This window comes from Xiphias gladius, chromosome 22 (genome assembly GCF_016859285.1).
Source record: "Xiphias gladius isolate SHS-SW01 ecotype Sanya breed wild chromosome 22, ASM1685928v1, whole genome shotgun sequence".
NCBI classification, from domain to species: domain Eukaryota; kingdom Metazoa; phylum Chordata; class Actinopteri; order Istiophoriformes; family Xiphiidae; genus Xiphias; species Xiphias gladius.
In genome coordinates, this window is record NC_053421.1 from 28,509,231 (window position 1) to 28,521,355 (window position 12,125).

Here is a 12,125-nt window from a genome sequence, read left to right on the forward strand (position 1 = left end):
GCCATGGAAACATGTTAAAGAAGTGAAGTATGGTGTGTAGTGTTGTCATGACTTCCACCGCTTGAACCCGCAACATATCATGTGCTGCCATGACGAAAAATATGACCTCGACTTGAAGGTAGCGTTCGTCTCGGTCCTCTAGCGTCGCAGCTGTGGTAATGCTTGTTAGAGATGATCCCAACCTCTCAAATGACTACAGGAAACAACCCCAAAACACAGGGGATTGTGGGTAGAAGGACACAGATACAGTTCTTTCAAGGGAATATTTGGGGATCTTTGTGAGGTTGTTGAGGTTTTCACTGAGCAGCAGAGGAACCACAGCAACTTGTTTAGTCGCAGGAGGAGGAAGGTTCTTTTCATTTATATTATATCTTAGGCTGTGACGTTGTGACGGTGGCTTTGGCTGATGAACCGAGCTCACACCAACCATCTGTCCGACCACTGTCCCCCCTGGTATACACACATGCACGCACACGCTGGCGTTACCTGACTGTCCACCACCAGGTTACGGATGCAGCCGGTGAAACTGCCGTAACGTCGGTGAGGAGATGTTTCCTTCACTCCCCCCAACTGAAGAGGCTGGAAGACATTCAGGTACCTGAGGAGGAGGAGAAAAACAACACGGGTGACGAAAAAAAAGAGGGGAGGAGAAGAGGAAGGATGGACAAGGTAGGAAGAAGGGAGGTAAGATAAGTAGAGATGGAGGAAGATGGAAAAATACAAGTTGAAACGGGGGAAATGGGTAGAGTAGGAGTGGGAGGGGGAAAAGATGTGAGGAGAGGAAAAACAGGGAAAGGAAGGAGGGAGTGGGGCAGAAGGAGGACAAGAAAAACAAGTAAGGAGAGGGGAGGATGCATCAGCGGGGTTGAGGAGGATGGAATAGAGAGAGGAACATATCAAACAAGGGAGAAGAGAAAAACATTGAAAACGCTCATTGAATCTACACGCTGACATGTCGAGCTCTAGTGTCTCCGGGTTTGATCTCACCTCTGGTTCCCAGGTGTCTCTCCTGCAGCCCGGCAGCCAGACTCGTCCATCTCCTGAGTGTCACCCCCGACACCCTCCAGCTCGTTCACCGCCACCCCCCCACACTGGTCCAGAGTCAGCTGGACGGCCTGAACACACACAGACGAAGACACACGTCACCGTCAAGAACCTTAATTGATTACTGGCTCACAGAACGAGGGGTGCTTTATGTTATCCACCTTTCTTCTCATCTAACAAGGTTTCCTGGTTTTCCTTCTCTCGTGTCTTTCTGTTCTGTCAACCTCTCTGCAGTTTTGTATTGCTCATAAATGGAGGACTACAGAATTTACTAGAACATTTGGCCTTTAATCACATCCTAAAGAGAATCCAAAAAGTTTCAAAATGGTAAATGAACTGTGAAAAAACAAACTGTCTTGCGGATGAAATATGAAAAACTACATCACAACATAAAATAAAGGTATGGGCATTGACACATACTTAACATTCAAATATTGTAATTAAAAAAAACTGAATGTTTTCACTCAGGTAATCAAGAACTAAAAGGCAAAGTTAATACATTGTCCATCCAGCCCACTGTCCATACATCTGTTCTACCAGCCACCATCTGTCCATCCTACCTTTCCATCGCTGATGATGTCGAGGCGATGCCAGCGCCGGTCTGTGACAGTGGATTTGGGAGGGAGCTGCAGTGTCAGTGTTCCTGATCCGTGGTTTATACTCAGGGCTGGAACCCCGTTCCTCAACTCTGGAACGGAAACATGAGATTCCCAGTTTTCTGATTTCCTGCTCACATTAAATCAACACAAGAATGGCCCACTGTGCCCAAATATAAAATCCCGCAACTTCTCAAAACCAAAAAAGGAGCTTCCATGATCTAAACATGTTGCTTCCTCCTGCTTTGTTAGTGTTATTTTTAGTCTCTTAAGCCTGTAAATATCCCAAAAATGTGTAAAATGAGTCGGAAAAAGCAAAATCTGGTATCACTGAGTAAAAACCTCATACATCTGAGTGGGTGACTATAAAATTCCCACTATTTCTGACCACTCTTTGTGACCCACGGTCTTATTTTAGAATCTGTACATGGATTTTCATTCTTGGCCTTTGGGAACAATACATGATGAAACTGAATAGAAGCTCAAAGATCCACCTAGCAAGGAGTCAGACCATTCAACAGCATCTCGCAGTCTTCATGCTGCAAATAGAGCTGAGTCAGGTGTCACCGCATGACCCAGAGATGAACTAAATGTGGCCAAAATGTGATGCGGGATCATGTGACGTGACCAAAAGTTCACACTTCATCATCACGCGATGGCAGCTGAGCGAGCTCCGCTTGCTGAATGAAAAGTGTGAGATGCAGCTGAAGGCAAAGCAAGTTTATTTTCATAGCACCTATCAACAACAAGGCGAGACAAAGTGCTTTACGAGACACACCAGGCATTCAGACAAAATCTAAAAGAAACACAAGGCAACGTAAAAGACACATAAACAGGATTGGAGAAGGATTTGAAAGACTCAGGTCATCAGCAGATGGACCTTTGAGCCTAGATCATTTTCCCCATACATTTTAGAATCGACCAAATCAAAAGAAAATGGTGGGTACACTGAAAACCGGACATTTTTTCATTTGTTTCTGAAAAGTCTACGCGTACGCGATACTCGGATTTAGCTGACGTTCCTGAAGCCACAGCCGCCGACCCCGAAATCACCTCTCTGTATTGCTGCGTAAGCTGCTGGACCCCATCAACGACTGCAGGAATCCACTCAGCCAATTGAGTTTGTGCGGCTTTCAATATTCTCATCTGTCGTCCTTATCAAACGTGTATGTTTGTGCGTGTGTGAGCATGACCTGATCAGCCTCACAGCCATGGTATTGAACATGTAAGTGAAAATTGCTTCGGAATGATCAATGCTGCAGGGACCTTTGATTTTCCCCTCCCTGGACCCGCAGAGCAACAGCTCTGGTTCAATAATTACATAACTTTAATGCCACAAGATTATGCAAAAAAGTGTTTGAAAGGCCATCGGCGGGATAATCCGTTAACACCACATCAGGACCACCGGGAGCTGACATTAGACTTTATGAAGCTTTTTGTCCACTGGGAAAACCGTCTTTACAGCACCAGATTGATTCGGTCTTTGTGTTTGTTGAAAAGGAAGAGCGGTGTCATGTTCCAACCAGCAACATGAGATTAGCATGTTTGTTAGAGAGCTTAGAAGTTGAAAAATGTCATAACTTTTAGCTAAAGGATGCCAGGTTTCAAACACAGTTTTCAGTAATCCAACGACAGCAACGGAGCCACACCCAGAGTCTCCCAGAAAGCTGACAGGGCAGCTGCAAAATTCGGAAAACCCACATCAAAAGGTCTGGCTCTGGTGTATTTTACCTATTTGTGGTTTCATGCGATTTTCACGAAATACGGTTTTGATATCCAATGTTAAAGGTCTTTACCTTTTCATAGCTCGCAAAAAACATTCTCCTATCAAACTCAAATGCAGTGTGCAGGAAGAAGAAACACAGGCACCGAACTAACACATGCAGGCAGAGATAGAAAAGAAATTAAAATGCGAAATGCACGCAGTTTAAATGCACAAGGTGTTTAGATATTATGAGGATGTGTATTCACTTTCCGTCTTAATTGAAACCATCTCTATGTCATGATCTTTCCGATTTTTTTTCAAAATCACATTGACATTTGAAATAACGCAAATTACTAAAAATCCAGGCTTGGAAGAGAGCCTTTCTCAAGCACTACACCATCACGGGTTCGACATTACGTTTGACAAAAGAGGCGAGTCCGCGGCTGAGTCCAGGGGCCACAGTTGGTTGATCATGACAGCGACAGGACTAAACAGTGTGGAAGCGACTAGACAGCAGAGATCTCACTAAAAAACTGGGGAAGTGCGATTAGAAGAGAGCTTTGGTGAATTTTATAAATATGGACAAAACCATGATGATACACTGATGAAAGTACCCATGCCGCTGCGCGCTTGCTCATTGGCACTTCAGCAGTAAACTCACCTACAGCGATGAAGTCCTCCTGCTCCCCAGAGTGGGCGGGGCCAAGGGGCCCGTTATAGAGGAGCAGCCCGTTGGCCGACTCGGCTAGGAACTCCAGGGAGATATGGCTCTGGAAACAAGGCATGATGGGAGGGAACCAGGCGTAGCCCCGGCCGCCAAAGCTGTGCTTGGTCTGCTGGCACTGGGGGCCGTCGAACATGGGAGGACACACACATCTGAGAAACAGAAGAGAGAGATTTTTACTAAAAATGACCAATATCTCTAAACGCTGATAATCCTGCCGGTAGAAGCATCATTCTGAAGGTACCAACACCGACTGAAAAGTCCTCAAATTTTACTTAAGATGAGTATCTATGAATATTATCAATATTAATATCTAGTAGCATCAGTTTCTCGAGACAGCAGATATATGAGCTTGAACAGGTTAATCTGAAATCTGCATCTCGGATTTGACACTAGCCAGGATTTCTTAAACTACTTTGGTCATACATTTGCTCATATTATTCACTCATTGGACTGTTCAAGTATACCTTCTGTCAATGTTATCTTGCTAATTGATGTTCCAAAGCTTCCACCACACTGCCAGGATATAACTTGGGAGAAAAGCTCTCTCATTTATTTAGTCTAAATACTGTTTATCTTGATTATACTTCATAACCCAACGTATAATTTGTGTGTAACTGTTGGAAACAAACTACTTTTCAGGTTGTCCAGGTCCCCAGATTCCCAGACAGAGTACAACTAATACAATCTATAATACTAACTCAGCTGTTGAGGCAGAAGTTTTCCTTCCAAACATGCAAACATTAATTAATGTTAATTAATTAAAATGAATTGAGAGAGACAGATGAAGCATCTGTCAGATTCAGCAGCTGAGAAGCTGCGTTTGATTTTTAAACCATTCAAATTATGTGACAATTCAAAGCCAATTATTTTACATGCAGCTGAAATTAGGCTTTGGAGGGTTAGACCCTCAAGAGAAATCTACTCTCTCTCTTATTAAATCTTCTAAATGTTTGACAAATTCACTAAAAGTTAATCAGTTGACAAATTGGAAATGTCTGCTAGTTTCAGATGATGCTAAAAGTTAAGGACTTCAATCCAAAGTCCTTATAGGCAAGTCTTGCCACTCGGCAGCCAACTTGGCAACACCCCCGGGTAGTTATTTTGGGCTAACGAGACCAGGCCCCTATTTAAATGAATGGGGATAGAGCCATAACTTCTCTTTCGATGGTCACCAGGAAATAAAAACTGCATGTATAGAACCACCAGTCAAATCTGATTAAAAAAAAAATGGCTTAAAAAGTTTGTTGACTTTGCCCCAAAATAACGTTTAAAACATCTTTTTCCCCCCTCAGGTTTTACTTCTGCTGTGCATGCGCAAGGCTTTGCTTTTGTCAGTTTAACAACATGATTGGCTTGATGTACAGTATTTCCCATTCGGCTGTTATAAAGCAGGCGACTGGCCTTTGGGGGGAAGGGGCGGGATATGTGTCATACAACCACCACCTTTGGCATTATGAACCTTTCTGTCTAAAATGCTTATGACGTGTCTGCTTGAATCTGCTGCAGGTGACCTGCGGGCCTCCACACCGAAATTACTGAAACACACAGCTGGTGCTATGAGAAAAGTGAGAAAAAGGGACTCAAAGCATCTCACTGTAAAGAAAAAAGTTCTCTTGTTGTGCCAAAGCTTTCATTTTTTGACTGGACCGGCCACAGTCCAGCGCTACATTCCCGAATGTCCGTGACTGAGTAGGTGATTAAGTTACAGCCGAGAGTTGGAGTCTCCCCATTGGCCGTTGCTCTTTCAAAATGACTTGGCACGAACAGTTTCTATTACGTCATTAGGGGGGGGTGTCTTCAGGCAGTGATGCCAACTCAGCACCTTTGTCGCTAGATTTACTAGCGACAAAGATTTGCTTGGAAGTGTCTGCTGGTTAACACGTCGTCTTAATGGGCCGCGTTTCAGTCAGTGTGTCATGCTTTTTTACTGACAACATAAACAGAAAAACATGTAAATGAGAAAAGCTTTATTGGGAATTCGGTTTTATGAAATTACTGTATATGTGAGCACAGACGGTAGCAGAGAAACAAACAGATAAAGGGCTGAAACCAGCTGACACTAGGCAGAATGCAAATACGACGTGACGATGTCATGATAATGTTAATTAGCATATTATGTCATCCAGCGACATTAGCGACTTTTCCAGCAGGCTTTAGCTAGTTTCCATTGAAAGTAGTTGTTAGCAGTTGTTCAACAACAGTTTTCAAATACGTTCTCAGTTTTGCACATTGGCCATAAAATGTCCAGCCATATACTAGCTTTCGACCAAGTATTGTTATTAATGAGATTTTACTCATTGTTATTAGGATAACAGCATTTCAGAGACTACAATGATGACTGAAAGTTAACAGTGCAGCAGTCCTATAAGCAATATATGCATTTGTAGTGTCCACATGCTCATGACAATCCCAGCTGTAATGCTTAGTGAAAATTTGCTTGGAAGAACGAGGTCAGTACACACTAAAACTCATGTTTTCTGCATTATGGCAATGGAATTGAATAAGAGGCTTTGATCCTTCCCTGCACTTACCTGTATCCCAATGGTCCGTCCTGGCAGGTGCCCCCATTGAAGCAGGGGTTGGTGGGGTAGGCGGAGCAGGGCAGGTGGATGGCCTCTCGGCCCCTGCAGCCACACTGTGCTGTTGATGAGGCCAACAGCGACACCAGAGAGGTGTTACCAGAGCTGAGAGCCACCGGGGCCTGGCTGAATGAAACCTTGTTGCTGCAGCCTGCAGACTGACTGCAGTCTGTGTGGGGACAGTCGTCAACGCCAACCTGAGAGATGGACACGCCCAACGTTGCCTCCAACTGGGGGGGGGTAAAAAAAAAAAGAAGATAATATAGACGTTAAAAACATTTAGGTCGTGAGCAGAAAAGTGCAAAAAAATAAGTTAAAACAATTTTTTCTACATCAAATGAAAACTTGTACACTACTAAGAATAACTAGGATAAAATAAACTGAAACAAACTGTTAGCATGAAGCCAACTAAAACTTAAAGGAAAATAAATGCAACTAAAACAAGCAAGAAGCCAAATGAAAAACTAACATGAAGGTAAACCAAACTCAAACTAGCTTGAACCTAAAAAACATATTTAACTGAAAGTATAACTGATAAAACTAAATGAAACAAACTAGCATGATGCTAAGAGAACTAAAGTGGAACCAATTGAAATTAAAACTAGCACTTAAACGAGCATGAAGGTAGTGTTAAACCAAACCAAAAGTAGCATGTACCTAAAGAAGGCTAAAGCTAATGCCAACTGAAGAAAACTAGCACCTATCAGACATATGCGTTAGTTTGAGCATCAAACTAAAACTAACAGAACTAACATTACTTAGGAGTATAATGATAAAACTGACTGAAACAAACTAGAACAAACCAAAACTAAACCTAGCAATAAACTAAATCTAGTAGAAGCCCACTGAAGGTAGCCCAAATTAAAACTACCCATAATAATAAAACTAACATTAAGCCTGAAACTGGCATTAAGCCAACCGAAACTAAACCTAACACGAAACTAAAACTAGCCAGAACCTAACTGAACCTTAACCTAGCATTAAATGAAAATTAGCATGAAATTGAAGCTAACATCACTGACTGAAACACTACAAGGATGAATCTAGTTAACTAGCTGAAACAAACTGGCATGAAGCTAACCAAAACTAAAACTAGTGTAAAAACTAAAACTGGCATAAAGGTGAACAAAATTAAAACTGCCATTAAAGTAAAACAAACAACAATAAAAAACAAACAAATAAAAAACGCACATAAAACCTAAAACTGTGGCACCAGAACAAACACAAGTGTTGTTGAAGTTGTGATCTTGGTTTGAACATAATAGAGAATTTCAGAGAATGACAGCAGCCGTCTTTGATCCGATGTCTATCTACATCAGTCTATCTGAATTTACTCTATTTTAATGTTATTTATGCACTTTGGTGTTTCTCGCTCGCTTCCCTGCTTGTCATCTTGATTCTTTTCTCTCGTTTTGTCTAATGGGTGAGTCCCTCAGGGTTTCCTGTCTCTCTTGTTGGAGTTTAGTTATTCAGCCGACGCTCTTATCCACAGTGACTTCAATCTCCCCAGGCAGGGCTTCGGCTTTTGGCTCCAGAGTCAGTTTCAACTTTGTCTTTCTCTGTTTGATTTTTTTCACGTGTCATTCGTGTTCTGAATAAGCCAAGATACTTTTCCCTCAACTTTCACACAACTTTCTTCTTGAGCATTTTAAGTACAAGTTATTTTAATCATCTTGTGTGCTTTGTACTGTTATTTATGCTTAACATTTTGTATTGTTGTGATTTCCTTTTTTATGGGTTCTAATTATTTTTTATATAAGGTGCGTCGCAGTGTAAGATGTGCTGTGTAACTGACACTTTGACGGGACATGTGGCGGCTTCAGGAACTGAACTATTGACCTTCTGGCTACAATAATCACTTTATTTTGGCTCTTTCTTTTGCTGAGTTTTCAATGTTTTAGCATTGATTTTACATGAAAAATGATATATGTTAGGGCTGCAACTTATTTCTTAATCGTTTTCATTATCAAATAGGATATTTTTTTTCAGACAAATTGATCAATAGTTTAGTTTGTAAAACGTAAGAAAAATCGTCTCGCAATCTCTGAGAGCCAAAGGTGAAGAAACACAAAAGATATTAAACTTACAAAAGCAATAAAAAGCATCGACTCCACACATTTGAGAGGCTGGAACCAGCCGTAGTCTAATACTTTTACAAGCTACCTTCATCTAAATACTGCAGGTCCTCATTCAGAACTATTTAGCTGATCATCTCAAATTGCTGATATGATCAATTTGATCACTGTCTGGTTAATGTGCTGCTGTCTGGCACATTAACCAGACAACAGCCAAGTTTAATTTCAGCCTTTTGACGACTAATTTACAACATGAGTTCATTAGTTCCAGATGATACAATCTTGACGTTTGCCACTTGGACTGAAGAGCGCGGTCGGTTTGGGTATTAACTGAGAAGCTGCTGTCTGAAAGACACGAGAGCCAGGAGAGAGGAGAGAGTCGAGTGGGGGTTTTGCCAGCCTCTGAGGTAACTGTGTTTGGGTATTTTCTTAAACTGGGGACGGATCCAAACTGGAACTGGCTACCAGGAGCCAAACTGTGGAATGAAAATGCCCATCTGCTGCAGAAGGCTTCTCACTGGTTTATTTTCTTTATTTAACAACATGCTAACAACTATAATGTTTTTACTGCGGCTACATCCACAGGCTAGTTAGCATTTAATTAATTTTAACATTTACTCGTCTCTTTCCTCATCTGTCTGTATTTCTTTTTCTTTTTTTTAATTTGTTCTCGGTTGTTTCTTTTTTTCTTCGCCATTTAATTCTTCCTTTGGCAGCCGTGTGATTTTTTTTAAAAGTCTAAATCACCAGAAATTCAGCACAGAGGCGGCTGAGGGGTTCAGAATATGACTTTGCTCAGTGGCATGTGTGTGTGTTTAACATGTGTGTTTACACGGTTCACTAAGTGTCGTCACCTTCCCGCCTTTGAAATCACTGAGCTCAGGTCAGCAGCTGCTCTCAGGCTTTTAATGGAGATGAAATATTAATATACATATATAGATGTGTGCATGGTAAAGTGTGTGTGTGTGTGTGTGTGTGGGTTAGTGTATCATGTGAGCAGCCATTTGCTGGAGTGACATGTCTGCATTTCCACGTGTCAACCCCGTATTTAACCTCTCCTAGCATGTGTGTTCATGTGTGTGTGAGACAGAGTGTTAAACGGTTTGCTCTGTGTGTTAGGTTCAGGCTGAACTGCACATACAGATGCGAGAATGTGATGTTTAATTGATCTTTTAATTAATTTAACACGTGTGCTGTTTTAAAGATGACGTTCGGTTTCTACTTAACTTCACGCACTCTCTAGTTTTTTTTTTTGAGTTTGTTATGTACTTGAATTATTTTTAGTCTCCCTCTTTTTTGTCTTTTTTTTTTGGTCATCTGTTCTGTAGTGAATATTTCAAGCTTTTGGGAGACAGACAAGATGATCATCCTGCCTGTTCAATTAGCCGGTCAGATTCTGATTTTTCAAAACTTGTCATTTAACCACTAGAGTGTTTCGTTTAAATAACTGAGTTTAATTGGATTAAATTCTAAAATTAAAATTCAGTGGGAGTTTGTCAACTTGTACTTTTTTTAGGGAGCAAGAGAATAAGTTTTGTGTTAAATGAAAAACAGAAAATGAACAGAAAAAAACAGAATGTGCTGTTTTCATTAAAGTTTCTAGATCTTCTTTTTTTTTACCTTATAAAGATTTGACTTACCCTTAAATTTAAGCACAAGTTTCTTGAATTTTCCAAAAACATTCTAGGTGCACATATGTCGTGTATCAACTTTTTTCATGTGTGTAACTTTTACACTTTATGTCTTCTTTATATGTCTTAAATATTTTTGGGATCCCCACTAGAATTTAAAATAAAATTCTGTGGGTTTGAACAACGTTGCCTTGAAAAAATGCGTCATGATTAAACCAACAGTGAGACCATCAGAGTTGAAGAGGACACTGAAATTAAATTTAGTTTAAAAATAAAAACAAACAGCAAAACATTGCCCAAAGCAGCCTGTTTATGGTGAATGGGCAAAGTAAGAAATGAATCAGCCTGACATTCAGGAGGAAATACTGCAGATTGCTCTTCAAATGGCGAATTCATTAAAGAAACCTTGGTCTACGCGTCGGAAAAACAAGATGTTCAAAACATTTCCAGACACTTTTCAGGCCGCAGCTCTCTCCTCACCTTGGCTTTGTTTGCCGCCACGTAGCCGTGCAGTTTCTCTGCCTTGTAGTATGGCGAGCCATGAGCGGCAAACCAAACGTTCAGCTCCTTCTGCCCCCGTCGGCCGGTGTCGCCAACGGAGAAGATCTGGACGTTTTCCGGCAGAGTCTGCAGGAGTTCGGCCAACATTCGACGCAGGCGAGAGAACCGACTCTCCTCGCCTCCGCCACTGCTGAAAAACTCCTCCACTGTCAGGTCTGGAAGAGGCGGAGGAGGGCGCACAGATTTATTTACTACATTTATAAACCTTCAGGGGAAAACAGCGTCAGCAGAAAAAAGAAATTGGATAGATAGAGACAAGGTACTACAAGATGAATGAAAAGGAGAAAAAAATACAAAGGTGAGAGGGAAAGGACGGAAGAAAAATGAAAGAATTCTGGAAAGACGAGGACAAAACAGGAGAAGAAGAACAGGGAGGTATTTCCCATCATGCCTTGCTTGTTGGCTGTTGGTGCTGATGGAGCCTGGGGGGACTGACAGCGCTGAAACCGGGACCCCACGGCACTCTGGGATATGTAACATTGTGCCCTGACAGTTGCAGTTACCAAGGCAACCGGTGGGGTACGCATGCTTCCTTGTACTATAGCAAGTTATATTATCCGGTAAAAATAAAGAAAGAAAGAAGTATGACTCTTTGATATCATCATCATCATCATCACTACGGGACTCACTGGACAGGCGGACGGAAGCAGCGTTCTGAAAGGCGTCCTGCCGCAGCCCCGTGACGTCCACCTGGGCGGTGGAGGTGACGTCGGGCCAGGTGCGATCGGACACGCGCACCTGCAGGCGGTAGGAGCCTGGAGGCGTCCCCTCCCGGATGCTGAGCTGACCCGAGCTCTGGTTCAGACTGAACAACCTGGGAGAAGGGCAGAGGCAGACAGAACGTCGTTTAGCTGTCTTATAGGAGGGGGTGTTCTTCCCTGTATCGATATCCTGTTAAATTACATGGATGTCAGTTGTGTGTACTGCTTTGTCCATGTGATGTGTTTTATTACTTGTACTCTTCATAAAGGTCACTCGTATCTGTGTTTGTCAAGACACGAGTCTTTGTATTTTATGAAGCTTGTTAAATGACTGGAGGCCAATACGAGGCTCCAGCAGTCAAAAGCAGCCAGATCCATCGGGCATCGCTCAAAGTTACGGCCTCTTTAGAACAAAAATCCCCTTTTGTGTTTCTGCAGAAAGTGTTTCGGTGCTGAGCCGCGGCGGAGGGACAATTCCTCGAGGTCACAGAACAAGGAGTGTGGAT

The 12,125-nt window shown here is 42.1% G+C and overlaps 1 protein-coding gene across 1 annotated transcript in view; it reads right to left on the reverse strand.

Annotated features, from left to right (window-relative positions):
• Positions 1-12,125, reverse strand: part of si:dkey-22o22.2 (neural-cadherin) — a 132,471-nt gene that overhangs the window by 6,300 nt on the left and 114,046 nt on the right. The window contains exons 21-27 of the mRNA XM_040116799.1: positions 11,548-11,732; positions 10,838-11,073; positions 6,604-6,881; positions 4,007-4,221; positions 1,605-1,732; positions 988-1,115; positions 487-598 (exon numbers count right to left, since the gene is read on the reverse strand). Coding sequence (XP_039972733.1) covers positions 487-598; positions 988-1,115; positions 1,605-1,732; positions 4,007-4,221; positions 6,604-6,881; positions 10,838-11,073; positions 11,548-11,732 — 1,282 coding nt within the window. The remainder of the gene's footprint in view (positions 1-486; positions 599-987; positions 1,116-1,604; positions 1,733-4,006; positions 4,222-6,603; positions 6,882-10,837; positions 11,074-11,547; positions 11,733-12,125) is intronic.